Genomic DNA, 19655 nt, shown 5'->3' with positions numbered 1-19655 from the left:
GTTCTGTTATTTACCACCTGTATTGCCACACGTGGTGACAACCTCTGTGAGCCTCAGTTTCCTCATCTAGAAGATGGGGGATAATAATACATTTGGTGGTAGTATAGTTTGCACCATATAGAATTGCTGATGTTCAACTGGTCCTGAACCACAAAAATGACCATTTCATATGTTTCAGCCTAATAGAAGTCACTACTGAAGAATATATGGATTATTTCCATTCCACTTTGGAGTGTGCTTGTGTGTGTGCACACACTGTCCCACACGCACCTACTGGGCATACAGGAAAGAAGAACGGCTCTGAAGGGTTTGCTTGAAAGTACCTGGGACTTGCAGGGCACAGATAGCACTTCATATAAAAAAGCATTGGCCGTTGTCAGCATTTCCAATAGGATCACTAACATGTATTGAGCACCTGCTGGGGGCTGCCAGGCCTTGAATTAGGGCTTCTTGTATGTGTAATCCCCATTACAACTCCCCATTAAGGTGAGTTCCCCATGCTGCAGATGAGGAAACAGGGGAGAAAATTGTAGTCGCATGCCCCGTCCACAACCCAGGTGCGGCTCTTCCCTCCCCACCTCCCACACTCCGAGCCCTCCCGCCCCAGACCTTTCCTCCATGTCAACCCCCTAATATAGACCCACACACTTACATACACTTGCACACTTCCAACCCTTACACACTCACATACACAATCACATAAACTCACATATATGGGAAATCACACACACGCACGCACACAGTCGCACCTCCCATCAGCAGCCCCCGGGGCAGGGCAAAGAAGGGGCCCAGAGGTGGACACCAGATTACTCCATTACCTTCGTCTCCCTTCCAGAACACTCAGAGAAGAGTCTCCTCCTGCTTCTCTCGTGGCTGGAAGCGAGGGCCACGCTGAGCAACGGGCAGACGCTCCCCAGCTCTGCAGTTGCCTTAGAAGATCGAGGGAGCTGCGGCTGGAGGGCCACGGGGAGCCCTGTGCCTGCTCACCTGTGCCCTGCTGGCCAAAACCGCTCACCCCTAGCCACCTACAGCCACTTAAGATTAGAACTAAAATGAATAATTCAGTTCCTCCGTCGCACTTGCCACTTTTCAAGTGCTCAGTGGCCACCCATGGCTAGCGGCTTCTGTATTGGACCTTGTGGGCATAGAACGTTTTCCATCAATCTGGAAAGTTCTATCAGGCAGCGAGTGTTGAAATGATATTCGTAACGTTTCTCTGCCACTGCCGAAGCCAGCCCCCCACCCCACCCCTGCCATTTTTACTCTGTGGCTTAGGAATCATATGCCCAGAGGCTGCAGGTCTGGCCCGAGCAGGGGTAGTTGGGGAGCCCTCCAAAGGCACGCAGGACCCCAAGTCTCCATCAAGATCTCCCATCCTCCCAGGGCCAACAAAACAATGCAACTTCTGGATTTCATGCCATTCTAGTCACTGCTGCTCCCCTGGGACAAAAGTTTTTTGAGTAATGCTGCATTTTACAGATTGGATTTGAGGCATTGGAGAAAGCTTCAGGCATCCTATATTAGCTTCCCTTTGCTGCTATAACAAATACCCACAAACCAAGTGGCTTGAGACAATGTAAATTAATTTTTTTATAATTCTGGCAGTCAAAAATCCAAAATGGGTGTCACTGAGCTGAAGTCAAGGTGCCGTCAGGACCTGCTTCCTCCAGAGGCTCTAAGGGACTCTCCCTTTCTTTGCCTTGTCCAGATTCTAGATGCCGCCCACATTCCTTGGCTCATGGCCCCTTCCTCCATTTTCAAAACCAGCTTTCTCACTCTCCAACCTCTGCTTCTGTCCTCCATTTCCTTCTCTGGCCCTGTCCCTCCTACCCCCCACTTCTAAGGACCTTGTGACTCCACTTAGGGTACACCCAGATAGTCTAAGATAATCTGCCCATGCAACCTAACCCCATCTGCGAAGGCCCTCTGCCAGGCAAGGGCACATTCTACAGGCTCTGGGGGATGCGGAGGTCTTTGGAGGTCACCACTCTGTCTCCCACACATCCTGAGGCAAACGAAGGTCTACAGGGCTTTGGAAAACCCAGATGGTCCTGGTCCCTTGATCCAACCCCACAGCTTTCTGAAACAACTCCATCAAGCCTCTGGAATTACATTTCCTCTCCCCACCTCCTTCCCCTGTGCCCAGGTCAGAGAGTGGGTGCTGGGGTCTCTGTCTGCGGTTACCACCGCCCTGGAGGAGATGCAAGGGGTGCAGGGGCTGGCCGAGGCGCTGAGAGAGGTGACTCGCCACAGCGAGGAGCTCACACCCTCAGCCCAGGTGAGCTGGTCCCACCCACTGAGCTGGCCCTGGGGCATGTGCCCCCATGGAGGGGGGAAACTCACCCCAGCAAGGCCGGGGCCACCCCTTGCCACAAACTTGTGATTTGTGCTTTAACCCTAGGAACATGGTGTCTTCATGGGGGTTCCCCAAGACCCTGGGGCAGGGATTTGAGAGCAGGAGCCCATGGGGGCAGAAACACAGGGCGTGGGTGGGATGTGAGGCTGGTGGAGCCAGCCCATTACCTGGGGGGCTCAGTCCTGCTGGGGAGTTTCCATCAAGAGGAGCAGGGGAGCTGGGGCATCTGTACAGCAGCCCCATCCATCAGTGAGCCCCGCACCCATTCCCTGACACTTCCAGCCTGCCACGTGGATGGGCACAGTGGGTGCTGGGGGTCAGAGAAGCCCCCAGGCATAGAAAGGCAGGTGCTGGCGTTCACCAAAGTGGGGGCACAGGTGGGTCAGCGGCAGCATCTGTACACACACTTGGCCACCCAAAGGTTAATAAGGCTCAGTTGTTCCTCAAGTTGTTCCCGGCATATGGGCAGACAGGTCACCTCGCCCAGGCGAGGCCTGCGGTCCTGGGGTCTGGCGACACCCATGCAGGACCCATGGAAACAAGAGGGTGGAAGTCGTAGCAGCTCCAGGAGAGTCCCTCACCTACGCGCAGAAAGTCCTGGCTGTGAACTTGGCCTCTCATGGGAGGCCAGCCATGCCGTCCTCTCCTGTGGGTCCCTGCAGGGTCCGGGATCTGGACGAGGCTGGCTCTCCCTTCTCCACGGGCTGAGAGTGGGAGCGGGGGGAGAGGCAAGGAGAGCTGAGCAGGGTTTGTCCTCATCTGCTTATGGAAATAATAGTGGTGTGAGCAGGGCCTGGGCTCCCCTTGTTCCCCGTCCCACCCCCAGCTGAAGCCAGAGGGTCCGGCTGCTACTTTAGGGGCAGAAGCACCGCCTGTAGGATGTTTCCCACTTACCTCCATTTGCTTATCCATGTATTCCGCGTGCACGCACGTATACACGTCTGTGCAGAGACCTCTGTCCCTCCATCCTTCTTCTCATTTGCATAGGCATTCATTCATTCATTCATTCATTCAGCTGTGCTTTCTGAATGACGAGGAGGTGGCAGGCAATGACCGTGCACGTCACTGGGGAGTCAGCTGCAAGTCACACAGATACTTTCAGACCTTGAGACCGCTGGGAGAGCCAGGCATTGAACAAATATATGTATAATTATAAAATTGGAAAAAATGCTGTGTCCATCCATCTATCCATCCATTCCTCCGCTCCCCCTGGGCTTCTCCCCTGCAGGAACGTAGAGCCGCATAGGGACGCAGGCTTTGGCCTCAACTCAGCAGTACAGGGAGCTGAGGGGAGGGCTCTGCACAGTCCAGCCCACTGCTCCCCTCTGCTGCAGCCCTTCACCCCTCAAATGGTGGGGGGATGTTCTACCCAGGACAGGAGCTCATGTGGCTTTTCCTTCTCCTTTGGGGAAACCCAGCGGGAGGCCAGCCACGCCCTCCTGCATGCGAGTGAGACCCTGTTGGCAGCAAGTGCCAAGGCCCATCCTGATGACCAGCAGCGCCAGGCGGCCACTAGGGACCTGTTCCAGGCGGTGGGCAGTGTGCTGGAAGCTTCCCTGAGCCACAAAGCAGAAGAGCCGGCAGAGGCCCACGGGAGCCAGGTGGGTGCGGGGCCCAGCGTGGGCCTCACTGGCCGCAGGTCCAGCTCACACGAGCACTCCTAGCTGAGTCACTCTCCCCATCTGCGGCTCCAGAGGTCAAAGTCTTTCCTAGGTTGCTGGATGAAAGATCCGGAGACCAGAGCTTCAAGGAAGCAGTGCGGTGTAGGGGACCAAGCGCCGGTTCTGGAGGAGGCACCCCAAGTTCGGATCACTTCCGAGCTGCGTAACTCGGGCAGATACACGATTGCTCTGAGCCTCGCTGCTCAGGCCTTGGGGCTGCACCATCTCAGAGAGGCCACACGCTGGAGCCACCTCACAGACCCCTTGCAAAAGTCACTGTCTCTATTCCAGGAAGAGCTGAACTACACCCCCCACACACAACCAGACACACTCAAACACCTTCGCACACACACGCACATGCACAGTTTGCTCCAACAGGAGCTCTGTGCCAACATCCAGCCTTCCCGGTTCTCAGGCCAGCTAATGTTAGCGGGGCCCACCTTCCCAGGGGGTCTGCGCGGGGTCCCTGCCTCTGGCCTTCCAGGTGCCCTGGGTAGGAGCTGGGCCGCGGGGGCGGGCAGGGCTAATGAGCCGTGCGGAGGCTCCCAGGGCTCGGGCTCTGGTGTGAATCTTCCAGCTCCCCTTTTGCCCACCTGGGGCCTGTGCAGTCCCTTCCCCTGCCTGTGCCGTGTCGTTCTCATCTGCCAGCCCGGGACAGCAAAAGGACCTGCCTTGCAGGGCTGCCCTGAGGGTGAACTGGGCTCCCATGAGTCCTGTGTCTGGAATCTTCATGTGTTGCTCTTCTCAGTATGGACAAAGCGGGGCACTCAGTCCGCAGTGCTCCATGTCCCCTGTGCTTTCTCTGCCCTCCTAGTCCCCACTGAGGGTCCTGCACTGGTCTGGTGACAGCCACCGAAGGCTGATGGGTCTGCCCTGATATTTCCCTGCTTCCTTTCCCAGACGGTGCCGCGGCTGCTCGCGGTTGTAGAACACGTGCAGACTGTCCTGCTGCTGGGGAGGCTGCCCGGGGCCCTTCCGGCCTCACTGGTCACCCGCTCTGTCTCCGTGTACACAAACAGGTGACCGGCTGCTCTGTGGGCCCCATGACACCTTGTTCCTCGACCTTGCTCATTTCACAGCTGTGCCCCAAGACCCGGGGGAAGGCAGAGCCCAGGAGAGCAGCCTTGGAGCAGGGAGGGGGCCTGGAGCTGGGAAGGGCTTTTTGCTTCAGGAAGGACCCTGGGCTGTGTATTTGTTCAGCTCAGGAAGGGAGGCATCGGGTGCTGGCCTAGGGTCGGGACCACCGGAGTCCCCAGAGATGGGACATGTTGGAGCTGTGCAGGCCAGGGGGCTGCAGGATGGGGGCCGCCCCACCTGGAACCCTGGCGCAGGTGTGTCTGGTCCAGCCCATTGGTCCACGGGGCTGCGGGGATTCAGGGTAGAACCGGTCCGGGAGGCTCTCTGTCACTGAGCACTGGCCCAGGACGCGGGGATGTCCTCGGCCCTCCGTTCCTCCAGCTGGCAGGCAGGGGCTGGGCAAAGCTGCAGGCACCATAGGCAGTGGCGTCAGACCCCTGCACCCAGCACCATCCCTCAGCTCCTCTTGCCAGGACTGCCCTTCTCGGTCCAGGGGCCGTTTCCCAACGCCGCATCCAATCTCAACCACGGGGCAAGGCCAAAAGCCAGAAAAAAGGTGGTGCTGGGAGCCCAGGAACTCAGGGGCCAAGACAGGCAGGAGGGAGAGACCTGCTTCAAAGCCCGTTTATTACTGGCCTCCTGTTATGTGCCAGGTGCTGTTCTAGGCACTGGGGGTGCCGAAGCAAACAAAGCAGACTGGAGCCCTGTCTCCACAGAGCCTACAGCTCAGGACAGGGGCCTTTTCTGACCCTCCTGCTGTGAACTGGCAGAGCTATCTAAAGGGATGTAAACAGGGCAGCCCACTCTGGTAACGTCAAAGGTTCCCTGCAGGGCAGGGAACATGGGGCTTTCCCTCTAACTGCCTCTTTCTCCTCTCTCTCCTGGCACCTCTGCTTTCACCTTGTGGCCAGGATGCAGCCACGGACCTGGCTGAGCCCCTCCATGCACCTGGCCTCTGCCAGCTCTGCGGCCTTCACTCTGCCGGCAGCCTCCTCGCTCATCCCTCTGGCAGACGCCCAGGAGCCTGTGGACATAAGGGTAATGGTACCGGCCACCTCCTCAGGAAAGGTCAGCCAAGCGTTTTTGCACGCATTTGCTCACGTGTGTAGTCCTGTCCACTACATGGGATCATTGTGCCCATTTTACAGATGAGCTGGGATTCTGGCTCCCAAATCCGTGTTCTCTTTCACTGTGTTGCAATATTTCTCCAGCAGCCTTAGTTTAAATAGTTATTGGAAAGAAAGCCCTTCAGGCTTAGTTCCACAACTAGAAAAGATCCTGTGTTCTTTTCTACCCCCAAATGAGGGCGCCTCTGACTGTCTGCCCCCCGAGCCCTAATGAAAGTGAGAAGCATCTTTCTTTCGGAGATGTATTGACTCCTCCAGGAAGAAAGGCTTAAACCGTTCTGCATTCTAGTAATTGCTCAGCCAGAGCACGTGTGACTTGGGTTCTCTGCTCCAAGACTGCTGAAGCCACAGACCAGAAGTGCAGGGATGGGCCAGGAAAACCAGCAGCAGAGGCAGGTGGTGGCCTCAGCCGCCCCACACGGCAGGGCACGCGCCTCTGTCCTATCCAGGGACACCGTCTCACTCACAGAAGGACCCTGCTCAGCTTCCAGTCCTGCAGGCGCCTGGGCCAACACTCCTTGCTCTTGGTTGCAGATCATGAGCTTCCCGAACAGCCCCTTCCCGGACCGTGGCCGTTTCAATGTCAGTGGAACTGTCGGTGGCCTCTGTCTGACCAGCCCTAGTGGACGGTCCCTGCCTGTGAAGAATCTGCAAGAGAATATCGAGGTAGAAGTTGGGGGTGCTGTTGGAAGGCGGGTGGCGCTTCTGTCTTCTGCTTTAACCTGGTTGGGACCAACGATTTACATGGTTATGAAAAGAAATGCATGGAGGGGAACCATAAAACAGGGCCCTTAGTATTAACCTTAAACATGTATTTAACTAAAACGATATATGTACTTTCATTTACCACTCTTTGGGTATAATACAAAGAAGTTTTCTATAAATCCATTAACTGGAATTTTACTCATTTTCTTTGAGTAAACCACTCCAAAATGCATCTTCTACAATTTCCATTAGCTTTTCTTCCAAGTTGTGCTTGTTTGAAAATATGATGTACCCCCAGAAAAGCCATGTTCTAAACCTGATCCAATGTTGTGGAAGCAGCCGTTTCTTTTAATTCTGATTCAATGCTGTAGGTTGGAAACTTTTGATTAGATCATCTCTATGAGATGCAGTATGCCCAATTGCGGGTGTGACCTCTGATTAGAGGGAGATGTGACTCCACCATTCCAGGTAGGTCTTGATTCATTTACTGGAATCCTTTAAAAGAGGAAACATTTTTGAGAGAGTCAGAAATGGTGGAAGCCTTGGAGCCCAGAGAAACTTCACAGCAGAACTGACACAGATGTGGGCACATGGAGAACAGACACACGGATGCCTGGAGCCCAGCTGTAGCCAGAACCTGGCGAGAGCCAAGGGAAGCCAAGAGATGAAGGCCAGTCCCGGAGAAGCCAAGGGAGGAGACGCCACAGAAATAGAGTCTGAAAGCAATGGAGCCCAGGAATAAGGGACTCGCAGATGCCAGCCACGTGACTTCCCAGCTGACAGAGGGGTTCCTGATGCATTGGTCTTACTTGAATGAAGGTAACCTCTTGTTGGTGCCTTAATTTGGACACTTTCACGTCCTTAGAACTGTAAACTTGTAATTTATTAAATTCCCCTTTATGAAAGCCGCCCCAGTTCTGGTACACTGCATTCCAGCAGCTTTCAGACTAACATACAAGCTAAGCAAAAACTTAAGCATACTAATGATGCAATCTGAGTTCAGATTCCTTCAAGATTTTAATCATTTTTTCCCTAATCTTCCATATAGTTTTCTCATCAGTGACTAACAATTTTTAGTAGCTCATCTTTATTGAGTCTTCTCAAAGCATTTAATTTATTCAACTTAAGTTTTTTATGCAAACAATTCTTTCTGTTCACACTCCGATTTTGTCACTTTATGTCCTATTTGAACTAATTCTAATTGTAGCAAGTACAAGGGGCATAAACAGGTTTGGGATTAAACACAACTGCCTTTCAGTGAGCATACAATTCATCTGGCAGAAGATATCTGCCCAGGGTCACTAAAAAGAAGCTGTCACAGGCTGGGTTCTCTGGAAGCAGCCTCTGACCGAGAGTTTGGGGTTCAAGATGTTTCCTGAAGGGCAATATCTGTTGGTATTGCTTGGGCAGAAGGAGACATCAGACTCAGTGCAGGCCTGACAAAGCCTCAGCCAACCCAGAGGGAACTTTGGAGCAAGGCTTGTCCATCAGGATTCCCCCAGCAGCTCCTGGACTTTCTCCCTGCACCCTTGCTCCATCACTGGGTACAGACTCCAGGGTGGGGTGTGACCCCACTGGAAGGGAGTGTGTGTCCCAGAAAGGGTGTGACTTGGGCGAGGTGGGTCTCTGCAGCTGGCAGACCCTGGAGAAGCTGGCAGCTGGACCTGTCTGCTGACCTCACTCCCTGTTCGTGGGCAGCAAGTGCTTCCTGGAGGGGCACAGGAGGGCACGTTTCCATGTCTACCATGGGAGGCCACCAGCAATAAGGGGGCAGCACACAGCAGGCATCACCAATACGCTTAAAAAGAGAATGACCTCTTTTCTGGCTGGAATCACGGAGGGTGTCAAAGAGAAGAAGAAGGTTCTGGCTATGCCAGAAAAAGTGAAGGCGTTTTGCCAAACTCAAGATCAAGCTCTTGAGAAAGAAGCAAGAAGCTTGCCCAGAAGATGCTTCGAAAGGCAAGGAGGAAGCTTATTTATAAAAAAGCTAAGCACTATCACAAGGAAAACAAGCAGATGTCCAGGACTGAGATTTGAATGGCTAGAATGGCAAGAAAAGCTGGCAACTTCTGTGTACCTGCAGAACCCAAATTGACATTTGTCATCAGATGCACAGGTATCAATGGTGTGAGCCCAAAGGTCCGAGAAGTGTTGCAGCTTCTTTGCCTTGTCCAAATCTTTAATGGCACCTTTGTCGAGCTCAACAAGGAAGGCCTCAGTTCCTTGAGAACTGTGGAACCGCATACTGCACGGGGCTCCCCAAACCTGATGTCGGTGGAGGATGGATCTGTAAGTGTGGTTACGGCAACATCGATAAGAAGTGGGTTGCCTTGACAGATAACTCTTTGCTCGCACAATCTCTTGGTAAATACGGCGTCATCGGCATGGAGGACCTGACTCACGAGATTTATGCTGTTGGAAAATGCTTCAAAGAAGCCAACAACTTCCTGTGGCCCTTTAAATTATCTTCTCCCAGAGGTCGAATTGAAGAAAAAGACCACCCATTTTGTACAAGGGGGAGGTGCTGGCAACAGGGAAGACCAGATCGATAGGCTTATTAGAAGGATGAACTGAAGTGTTTACTACGATTATTTCTGTAATCTGGTCTATGAATGAACAATGACTGCTTTCAAATTGAAAAAAAAAAAAAAGCTGAATGGGTAGATGGAGGTGGTGCCAAGACAAAATTGTGAATGTACTAAATGTATTAAATGCCACTGCATTGTTCACTTTAGAATGTTTGGATTTATGTTGTGTGAATTACACCTGTATAGAATAAAATAAGAAATCGCCAAAAAGGGGGAAGAAGGGGGGAATTTAGAGTGTCAGCTGTGGAGAGCTGCGTGAACAGACAACAGCAGGAGAAACAGCAGCTGCTCATTGTTGGGTGTGATTTTGTACTTGGCACTTTAAGTATTTTGGATGCAACTTCACCTTTAATACTCTCCAGTATTAAAGTCTCTAAACTCTACTGATGATGAAGATACCAAGGCTCAAAGTGGTACATTAGTTGTCTCAAGGTCAAGGTCACACAGCTAACCAGGGGCAGAGTCTGGATTCAAACAGAAGGCTCTCTGCCTCCAAGGCCTGTGCTGCCAGCTTGCACGTCCTTGCTTGGTGCTTCCATCACTAGTTCACGCAGCCCCTGGTGCAGATGAGAAACAGGGGGCCGAGGTCGGCTGGGATGCAGCCCCGAGCCACGGTGCGTGGCTTGGTGGGTGTGGTCAGCTGAGTGGCAGCTGCCTGGGATGGCCACATCCTGCCCTCGGATTCCTGGGAATATGCTGCCCACATGACAAAGGGACTCTGCAGATGTGACTGAGTTAAAGATCCTGAGATGGGGAGATGGTCCTGGATTATCCAGTGGGTCCAGTGGCATCAGAAAGGTCCAAGAGGGGGGGCTGTGAGATTTTTGACTACAGGGAAGAAGCTGTGATGGGGAAGCAAGAGGTGGGAGTGGTGTAAGGAAGGGGTCACAAGCCCAGGAGTGTGGGCAGCTCCAGAAGCTGGAAAAGGCAAGGGAGCAGATGCTCCCCTGGGGCCTCAGGAAGGAACCAGCCCTGCCGACACCCTGACTCCAGCCCAGTGAGATCAATGTGGGACCTCTGGCCTCCAGAGCTGCAGAAGAAGGAATGGGGCTTTTTTCAGCCACCAGGCTTGTGGTCATTTGTTACAGTGGCAATAGGAACTAATATAATGAGCGAATCACAGACTGGATTTCAGTTCCCCAGGCGTTCACCCTCAATCGGTGACCAGCCCTGACACCCACTGGCATCTGCACAGCCTTGACTTGATCGTTTCTGTACCAGATCCTGCTGCCCCGGCTTTCGGAAGGACTCGGCGAGCCAACCGTGCTGAACCTGAGCCGTCCTGAGGCTCTGCGGGTGAACCTGACCTCAGGGGAGGCGGCTCTGGGAATACAGCTGCACTGGAGACCTGGCATCCCACTCACCCTCAGCCTGGGCTATGGCTACCACCCTAATGAGACCAGCTACGATGCCCAAACTCACCTTCCACCAACGGCTGCTCCAGGTAGTCTCGTTCCTGCTGCTTCTTGGGGTGCTACCAGGTCAAAACCTGAGAGTCAGAAGCACTTGCAGAACTGACCTCACGTGATCCACCTGGGGTAGGGACTATTGAAATTGCCACTTTCCAGATAAGAACAGAGCGATCAAGTAACTGGCCCAAGTCACACAGCCAGTAAGGGGCAGAGCTGGGATTTGAACCATCATCTGTCTGACCTGCCAGCCCATGCTCTGAACCCTCACCTGGAAGAGACTGCTCCTGGTCTCAGGGGGAGGGGGGACTCCTCAATTTGGTGGAGACCATCAGGGTCTCCTTCCCTGCAGGGACTCCTCGGTCCCCCTCCCCCATCCTCTTAGCCCCATCTTCATGCGGCTTCAGGCTGACCTGGAGCCCCCTTTCCTGCAGATGAGCTGCCCACGTGGATCCTGAGCCTGGAGGACCTGGGGTTTGGCGAGGGCATCTATTATTTGACTGTGGTCCCTGAGTCTGACCTGGAGCTGGCCACCAGCGTGGACCTCACAGTTGGCATCACCACCTTCTTGTCCCATTGCGTGTTCTGGGATGAGATCCAGGGGACTTGGGACAACTCTGGGTGCCAGGTAAGGTGAGGGAACTGAAGAGGCAGGCAGGGCAGGATTGCTTGGACGTGCCCAGCTCGTGTAGTGTCCGCCCCTGGTATACCATCTCATACCCCACCCCAGGGCCTTTGCATATGCTGCTTCCTGGACCTGGACTGCCCCCACCCCCGCCCCGCCATGGCCTCCATGGTTCCCCCTTCGGGTCTTGCCTGAAGTGTCGCTCTCACTACACCAGACTTTGCCAGTAAATCCTCAGAGCACATACATCCCTCCTCCATAGCACCCAAAGGAGTGGTGATTTCACATGTACTCGTGAGACCATTTAATTAGTGTCTGTCTCCTCAGTGCCCCATGAGCCGGGTGAGGGTAGGAACAGTGCTGCTTTGTTCTCCACTGTTGGTGAGCAGAGGCAAGGCTGACTCAGGAAGCCCTGAGGATGGCCAAGGAAGGCCATCGTGTCACTTCTCAGGAAATGAACCCTCAGCGGAGCTGTTTATTATATGCAGGTATGGCACTCCCTGCTTTAATTCCATTGTTTCATCAAGTCTTCACAATGATTTCTAAGATGGTTGGTATTCCCATTTTATAGGCAGTAAAACAAAGGCTCAGAAAGCTCAAATCACCTGCCTCAAATCCCAGAACTTATAAGTGGAGGAGCTGGGACCGGAACCCAGGTCTGTAGGTCTCCAGAGCACAAGCCTTAGCAAAATGTGTCACAGCTTCTCCAGCTCTCGGCCCAATCTTGCTGGGTGGCGAATGGTTTTGTTAATTGCAATCAATTTCAAGTAACTGTAGTTGCAGTCAAGTCACCGTCTCAGCTCTGCCGCCAGGAGCCCAGGTCTGTGACAGTGTCCTAGAAGTAGATGCTGGCTTTGAGGCCTTGGATACATCTCCAGGGTCATCGCTGTCCCCCTCCCCCCTCCATGCCTTTGCATGTGCCGTCCTCTCCCCCGAATGCCCTTCTCACCCCTGCCTGGAAAACTCCTATCCACTCTTTAATCTTCCACTCCAAGTCTTCTTGGGGAGACTCCCAGACATCTCAGGGTTCCCTCTGTTGGCCTTTCCCAGAATTTCCTACCCTTCTCAAGGACGGCAGCCTCCACCTCTAGGCTGAAATTGATCTGTTTACACACCTGTGCCCCCTACTGGCTAGAACTATGTTCTTTCCTTCATTCAGTAAATGTTCACCGTGTGCCAGTGGTAGGGATATAATGGTGAGAACAAAAGCGAGCCTTCGATCTAGCAGAGGACCAGGCAAGAATCACACAACACCTATTGATGTAAAATGACAACAGTCAAAAGTTCCGTAAGAAGCCACCTCGGCAGAGTCTCCGAGCTGAACTCCATCTGTGTTTTTTCTGCTGCAGCCTGGGTTCCTGGTCAGCCCCAGTGCTGGCCTCCGGCTGCTGGCCATTGGGCCTTCCCCAAAGCACCAGGAAGAGACAGGAGCCCACTGAGGTGCCAAAGAGACAACAAGGAACCTACTCATAGCGCAAGCCCTGGCACGTTGTGAAGGAGCCCCTGGGTGTGGGGTGACGTTCTAGAGCTCCTCACACCCAGCAGCTAATTCCCACGTTGCTCACACAGAATGCCCTCTGCAGCTCCCTCTGAGGGCCAGAAAGAGGTGGGATGGTGTAGGGGTCAATGGCTTGGTGTTTGCCATCAGACAGACATGGGATTAATCCCAATTCATCAGTTACTATCTGGGAGACCTTGGACAAGTCACACCACTTCTCTGAGCTTTTGCACCCAAAAGCAGGGATAAGGGACAGTTATCACTTAGAACTAGGGTAAGATTAAGACCTTAAAGCACTTGGCATGTTACAGTAAAAACTCCACTGATGAAAGTGGTTGTTATTTTAAACACACCCTTTGTGTGGATAGAAGACAGACGTGTGTATAGAGTGGAAAGAAGGCAGTGATGAACATGGGATTCAGGATGGTCGTTGGGTGGGGGGAGGCGTAGGGATGGCGGGGGTAGAACCATATTGCTAAATGTAAGGTATAGGGAAGTTTCTAGCTTTGGAGTACACTGGTGGGTCCTTAGGTGCTTATTATGTTATTAAAACTTGACACTACTAACGTGTACTTTCATAAAAAGGGATATGCAGAGACCACCCATGAGAGTGTCATGAACCAAAAGCCATGATTAGACCAAGGCTGGGGACTTCATCCTATGATAGATAACATGGATAGATAATAGGTGGTAGGTAGACAGATGATAGAGAGAGAGAGAGGGAGTGAGAGGGAGAGAAGGAGATGGAAACAGAGGCAGAGCCAGAGATAGAGCTACATAGAGATTGTTGAGGAGTCATAAATAATTGTGTGGGATCATCAAGTTTGGGAGGAAGACTGCCACTATCATCATCTCAGAGCTCAAGAAAGTCCCAAATCTATGGACTATAAACCCTTATCAGGGCGAGGGGTGAAATTATCAAAGGAGCCTGAGGACTCACGTTCTCATCCATATATCTTGTCAAAGGTACTAAAAGTACAGGCACTGTTGTGAGGGGAGCCACTGGTTAATTCTGATGTGTGAACATGCCAAAAATGTGTGAACCCAGGAGGGCAAAGATGTTAGAGCTCAAGTTCCCAGCACCTAAGACGGTCTTGTCACTGACCTCTGTTAGGGTTTCTTCTCTGAAGCCAACCCCACCCCTTCTGGGTGTGACGGGGTATTCCAGTAAGTTCTGCAGCTGCATGCCAGATATTGACAAAGATTGGGAAACAGTGAGAAAAACAGTGAAACTCAGAAAGGAGACCCACGTGAACTATATAAATAGGTAGTAGGCACCAAGCCACGTGTTGGGGTCAGCCCTTTGTTGGGTGGCTTGTTAGGGAAGAGAGACAAATGTTACTGTTGGGGTATGTTTTGGTCTGTGGAAGGTTCTCCTTTACTAGGTGCTTGAACAGAAAAGAGCTTCCTGGATGCCTGTCTCTTCTACCTGCACCCCCCGCCCCCCCCCCCCCCACACACCTCGTGGTGAACCCTGGAATGAAAAGGTGCTGCTGAATTGTAGGGTTGTATCTTCCTTGGCCACCAAGTGGCACTGGGGTGGGGTGTGGGGTGGCAAGCACGCTGTGGGGTTTAGGTAAGGGCTTCCTGGAACCTTCCAGAGCCTGGAGCTTCAGTGCACAGGAGGCCCCTGCCCTGACCCACTCCTGTCCCCTAACCCGTTCATTGTCCCACGCCACAAGTGATCTCGCATACCCAGCCCCCATGCCCACACTCCAGCCACGCATCTCCATAGCCACCTCTTGCCACCTGCGGGCGCAGGAGTGGGCACACCAGTGGCACCGTCTGGCTTGGGAGGAGGAAGCTGAGGAACAGGTCTGTGCAGGCTCTGGAAGCAGGGAATTCTGAGGTTCTAGGTACTCTAATCACAGTCTAGAAAAGGGGTCCCCGCACTGGAGTTAGGGTGAGGCATCTAGGGCACAGTGTAAAGACTCACTCGGGGAGGCACATCCTCTAGGCCAGGTGACTCCTCACCCTGTGCAGAGGGGGCAGAGGTGCAGCTCAGGGAGGCTCAGAGTGGGGTCCCTTCAAAGCAGGAGCCCGGGGAGGAGATCTGTCATCTGGATCTAAGGGTGGGGAAGTTTAGGCAACATCTTCCTGGGGTTGAGACACCAGCTTCGGATGTAAATGTTTGTCTTTGGTTTCCCCAGACCCTGTCTGTTTGTTCCCAGGTTGCCCGGAACTGAGGAGGGTCCCCAGGATGCAGGACTTGCAGTTTTAAAAGCAGAAAATTCCGGGGCAATCTGCAATAATTTGGTCACCCCGGCTCCTCCCAGTTCCTCGCCACTGCGCATGAAATTAGAACGCAGTGAACATTTCTCAAATGAATATCAGGTGGCAGAATGTACCAGAAGGATACACTCCAAATTTATGCCAATGGCTGCTTATGGAGGGCGGGAAACTTTAACTTTACTTGCACTATTTCTCAAAAAGCAGATTGAGAAAAACGTACACAGCTGCTCTTTGAGAATACTGGGTAAAAATATGTTTGTTATAAATGTTCTCTGCACTTCTAAATTAATTTCTAATTTTAAAAAAGGCCCGGGGCGGGGGGGGAAGCGTGAGGCTACCCTCTCGGCAGTCTCCCCAGCCCACACCCCAGAACAGCATCCATCCCTCCAGGTGGGCACCCTTCTCCTCCCAGAGGCCCAGCTAGGGCTGCGCTCCCCGAGTGGGCGTTTTCACCCAGGGCCTCTCTGGGGGTTGCAGGTGGGGCCACGGACCAGCCCCTCCCAGACCCACTGCCGCTGCAACCACCTGACCTTCTTTGGAAGCACGTTCCTGGTGATGCCCAATGCCATCGACGTCCGCCAGGCCGCCACGCTCTTTGCCACCTTCGAGGACAACCCCGTGGTGGTGACCGCCGTGGGCTGCCTCTGCGTGGTCTACGTGCTGGGGGTGATCTGGGCGAGGAGAAAGGATGCTCAGGACCGCGCCAAGGTGAGGCCGGTCCCCAGAAGCGGGAGGGAGGAGTGGGGACGGGTGCACGTCCAGGGGCCCCAGGGCAGACGCTGTGGGCAGTCTGCGTCCAGGGCGCCGGGTGATGGAGCCCAGGTGGGAGCCGAGAGGCCAGCTGCCCATCGGGCCATGATGGCTGGGGCGGCTCAGGCTGGCCGTCCCTCAGCCTCTCGGTCTGCAAAATGAGAACGGTTGTAGGTGGCCACAGACCAAATCATGAGGAAGTGTATGATCCTGCCCATCTGCCAAGGAGCCACTTGGGGCTCGGCATGCCCCATTTAATGCTTGCAGCTGCCCGATGTGAAAGGTGCCTTCATGGTCTTAGGGAAGAGGCAAGAATCAGAGAGGGCAAGTGGCTGGCCCAGAGCCACCGACCGAGAGCCCCAGTCCAAACCCAGATCTGTTTGACAATGAGACAGGTCTGGGGATAGAAGATGAGCTCAAACAGTGACAACGTGTACAACACATTGTTTGCAAAAACGAAGTCCCTATGATTATTCCCAATATATGCACCACGTCTGGCACCGAGCAGGCATTGGATAAACATTTCTGAGTGGCACCTCAATGAACAAATCAATGGGTAGCAGGGTGCGCTGCTGCGAGGCTCGGAAAAAACCCTCCCTTTCCCGCCTGCCCCACCCACAGCCCCCCCACCTCAGGATGGTGACATGGTAAAAGACTAACAGGTAAGAGCTTCAGTGTTTATATGGCAGTCTTGGACTCACCTAAAGGGTTAAACGTTAATACTCGAAGTGCCTCCGCTGCAGTTTGGCTCCTGAGGCAGGCGGCTCTGGGACGGAGAGCGTGCAGGGTGCCCAGCAGGGCTGGGTATCACTGAAGCTGACCCCTGTGAGACCAGAAGGGAAGCAGGCCGGGCAGGGAGGCCTTGAGCCACAGTGCAGCCCAGGACGGCTCAGCTGACCCCGGGCGAGCGCTGGCCAAGATCCAAGGTCTCGATCACCTGCATCATCACCTGCTGGCCATGGATGAGGGAGCGTGACCTGACGGAGGCGCCCTTTGCATCCATCCCTAACGGGCCCGTCCTCCCCCAAGGCTGGCAACCAGCACCGCCCCCCGCAGATGGGGCCACATGGCGGGAGGCGCAGCAGCCACATCGCGGAGTCCACTGCAGCCTGGGAACTTTTCTCGCGAAACCGTCTCAATGTTTTGTTCCTTCTAAATGCCCTCAGCAGCAGAATCTCGTTACCAGTGTTGGGCGAAATTATATGGGAACAGAGCTCCTGTGGTTCACTGGCTCGAACACTGAATATCCTCAACTTAATACCCAATCTCATTTTCAGTTTAACTACGTTGGGCCATGTTTTATAAAGAATGCATTTTGTACTTTTTAATTTTACAGCTATTTTTACTTGAAACCCTGCTTTCAGAAAGAGCCATTCTCCCTTGTTGGAGTGAATAAACAGTGCATGCAGAATTTTGCTTTCTCTCACTGTGGCATGAGTGCCAGCTCACACCTGGTTGCTGGGTGGTGGATGAACCCACTGAGCAGACCCACCCAATGCTGCCCTTCTTTCCAGGTGAAGGTCACCGTGCTGGAGGACAATGACCCCTTTGCCCAATACCACTACCTGGTGACGGTCTACACTGGACACCGGCGGGGGGCAGCCACCTCCTCAAAGGTACCTGGAGCTTTGGGGCCTATTGGTTCATCAGCACATCCCCCCCAGGGAAGCTCTCCCCAGGCCCTGCTTTTACTTTAGCCCAGTGCATTTTTGTATTTTGGGTGTTTTTTTCCCTACTCTTTTGGTTTTTGTTTTTTAGAGGAAAGAATCTTTTTGTCAAACAAAATACTATCTTAAGTCCTAATATATTAAAAGATAAAGGAGGAGTGGGCTAAGAGAACATTGGGGTTTGATGCTCTACCCTTGGCCACCTCCCTTATCCTTTCCAAAGAATATCTCAGACTCACAAATTTGCTCACATGGCAAAGAGAGTGGACAGCATACTGTTATCAGCGAATGAAAGTGAAAAACACATACACACACACAAATAATAAAAACAAAAAACAAAAAGTGAAAACAGGCTTTAAAAGGGAGGAGAGGAAGAGGGGAAGAGGTAAAATGTTGCCCATTTTTGGAGAGGTAAATTGGTTAGCTGGCATCTAACCAAGAGGGCAGCCTGGGCCATCTGACCTGAAGCAGGCTGATTTAGAGATATTGAAGAAATTATTTCAATGTGTATGGATTCTCCAAAACCCTTGAGAGTTTGGCTGTGGAGCATTCCGCAAATTGTCTCTGTAACATCTCGGCATCCTTAGTAAGTCCAGCCTGTGCCATATCACTCATGAGAACATCTCGTCCCCCGCCTTAGCCTCCAGGTTTCCTTTACTGAAACTGAGGGTTCTAAGGAACACAGTTTGAGAACTACTGGACCTGCGTATAACATCCTGGAGAAAGCTCTATTGTCTTCAAAACTGTCATTAAGATACTCAAGGACAGGACATTTGTCTGTTGACTTTACTGCCTTCTGCAGCTAGGACAGGCACCTGACACAGATTAGGTGCTCAGTAACCATGGAAACAAATGTAGGAATCACTTTCACCCATCTAATGAACAACCCATCACACTTCCTCTTGACACTGAGGACTTGACCTCAATAGAAAAGAACTGGAAAACCTGTGATCCACAGGCCATTTCTCTCTGTGAATGGTTGCATTCACATTTTGCTTCGATATTATCTTAGATTGGATTCCCCTAGAACATGGTATGTTCTGAACTGGCACGTGATCTCGGCAGTACTGGAGAGATTTTTGGTTATTCCAACAGGGTGGAGGGTACTACAGGCATCTAAAGGGCAGCAGTCCAGTATACTGCTGAACGTCCTGCAGTGCACAGGACAGATCCCGCAACAGAATTCCCTACCCAACACATCGACAGTGCCAAGGTTGGCAAGAGTCTGTAGAAGCAGAGTCAGAAACAAAGATTCAAGTGCAAGAAGTTTATTTGAGAGGGGATCTCAGAATAAACCAAAAAGGGGTGAGAAAGAGATAGGGAAAGCAAAGCAGTCAATAGAGGCATTATCAACCCCTGTGGGCAACTGGAGCCCAATCCCACTGGGAAATTCCAGGAAAGTGAGGAGCATGTGCCCCCAAGCCCTCCCACCTGAGGGATGAGAGAGCCAGAGCATCTATCCACCATCTCCCATCGTCACTGATTGAGGACGGCTTGCAGAGGGCATTAGTTCTCCTGCACGTCTGACCTGCTGCTCTAGCCACCAAAGACAGTCCTCAAGCAAAGATACATGGATGTGCCATTAGGAGTTGGTGCAGGTAATGGTGAGGTAATGGTGAGGCTGAGGGATATAGGTAGGCACAGGTGACCTCTGCTGTAGTTATCTTTTTCACTGGGGATTCACTCATCACCTGGAGCTCTTAAAAAAAAATAGAGAGATTCCCAGCCCGAGCCTCAGTGTTCTTACTTGCTAGGTCTGGATAGGGGCCTGGGAGTTTTTAAGGTAGCTGGCACTTGTTCCTCTTCCAGCACTGGGCCACCTGAGAAGCACTGGGAATGTATTTGTTGGCAGGGGTGTGGGGGTGAGTGGAGAAGCACAGTCCCTGCCCTACAAGGCTCACAAATAAATATACAGAGCATTTGAAACAATCACCAGGAAGCATTTTATGAGTTTAACTTC

At 52.7% G+C, this 19655-nt stretch overlaps 1 protein-coding gene and 1 pseudogene across 2 annotated transcripts in view; both read left to right on the top strand.

Moving 5' to 3' along the window:
* The window catches only part of LOC143659804 (polycystin-1-like protein 2), a 97524-nt gene that overhangs the window by 41930 nt on the left and 35939 nt on the right, over positions 1–19655 (top strand). For both annotated transcript variants that reach the window (XM_077133106.1, XM_077133105.1), the window contains exons 17-25: positions 2147–2278; positions 3775–3963; positions 4918–5036; positions 6006–6132; positions 6756–6887; positions 10736–10958; positions 11358–11551; positions 15756–15986; positions 17543–17644. In XM_077133106.1, coding sequence (XP_076989221.1) covers positions 2147–2278; positions 3775–3963; positions 4918–5036; positions 6006–6132; positions 6756–6887; positions 10736–10958; positions 11358–11551; positions 15756–15986; positions 17543–17644 — 1449 coding nt within the window. The remainder of the gene's footprint in view (positions 1–2146; positions 2279–3774; positions 3964–4917; positions 5037–6005; positions 6133–6755; positions 6888–10735; positions 10959–11357; positions 11552–15755; positions 15987–17542; positions 17645–19655) is intronic.
* On the top strand, positions 8737–9500 carry LOC143660003 (large ribosomal subunit protein uL30 pseudogene; annotated as a pseudogene).

This window comes from Tamandua tetradactyla, chromosome 16 (assembly GCF_023851605.1).
Source record: "Tamandua tetradactyla isolate mTamTet1 chromosome 16, mTamTet1.pri, whole genome shotgun sequence".
Classification (NCBI taxonomy): domain Eukaryota; kingdom Metazoa; phylum Chordata; class Mammalia; order Pilosa; family Myrmecophagidae; genus Tamandua; species Tamandua tetradactyla.
This window is presented reverse-complemented; position numbering and strand designations above follow the sequence as displayed.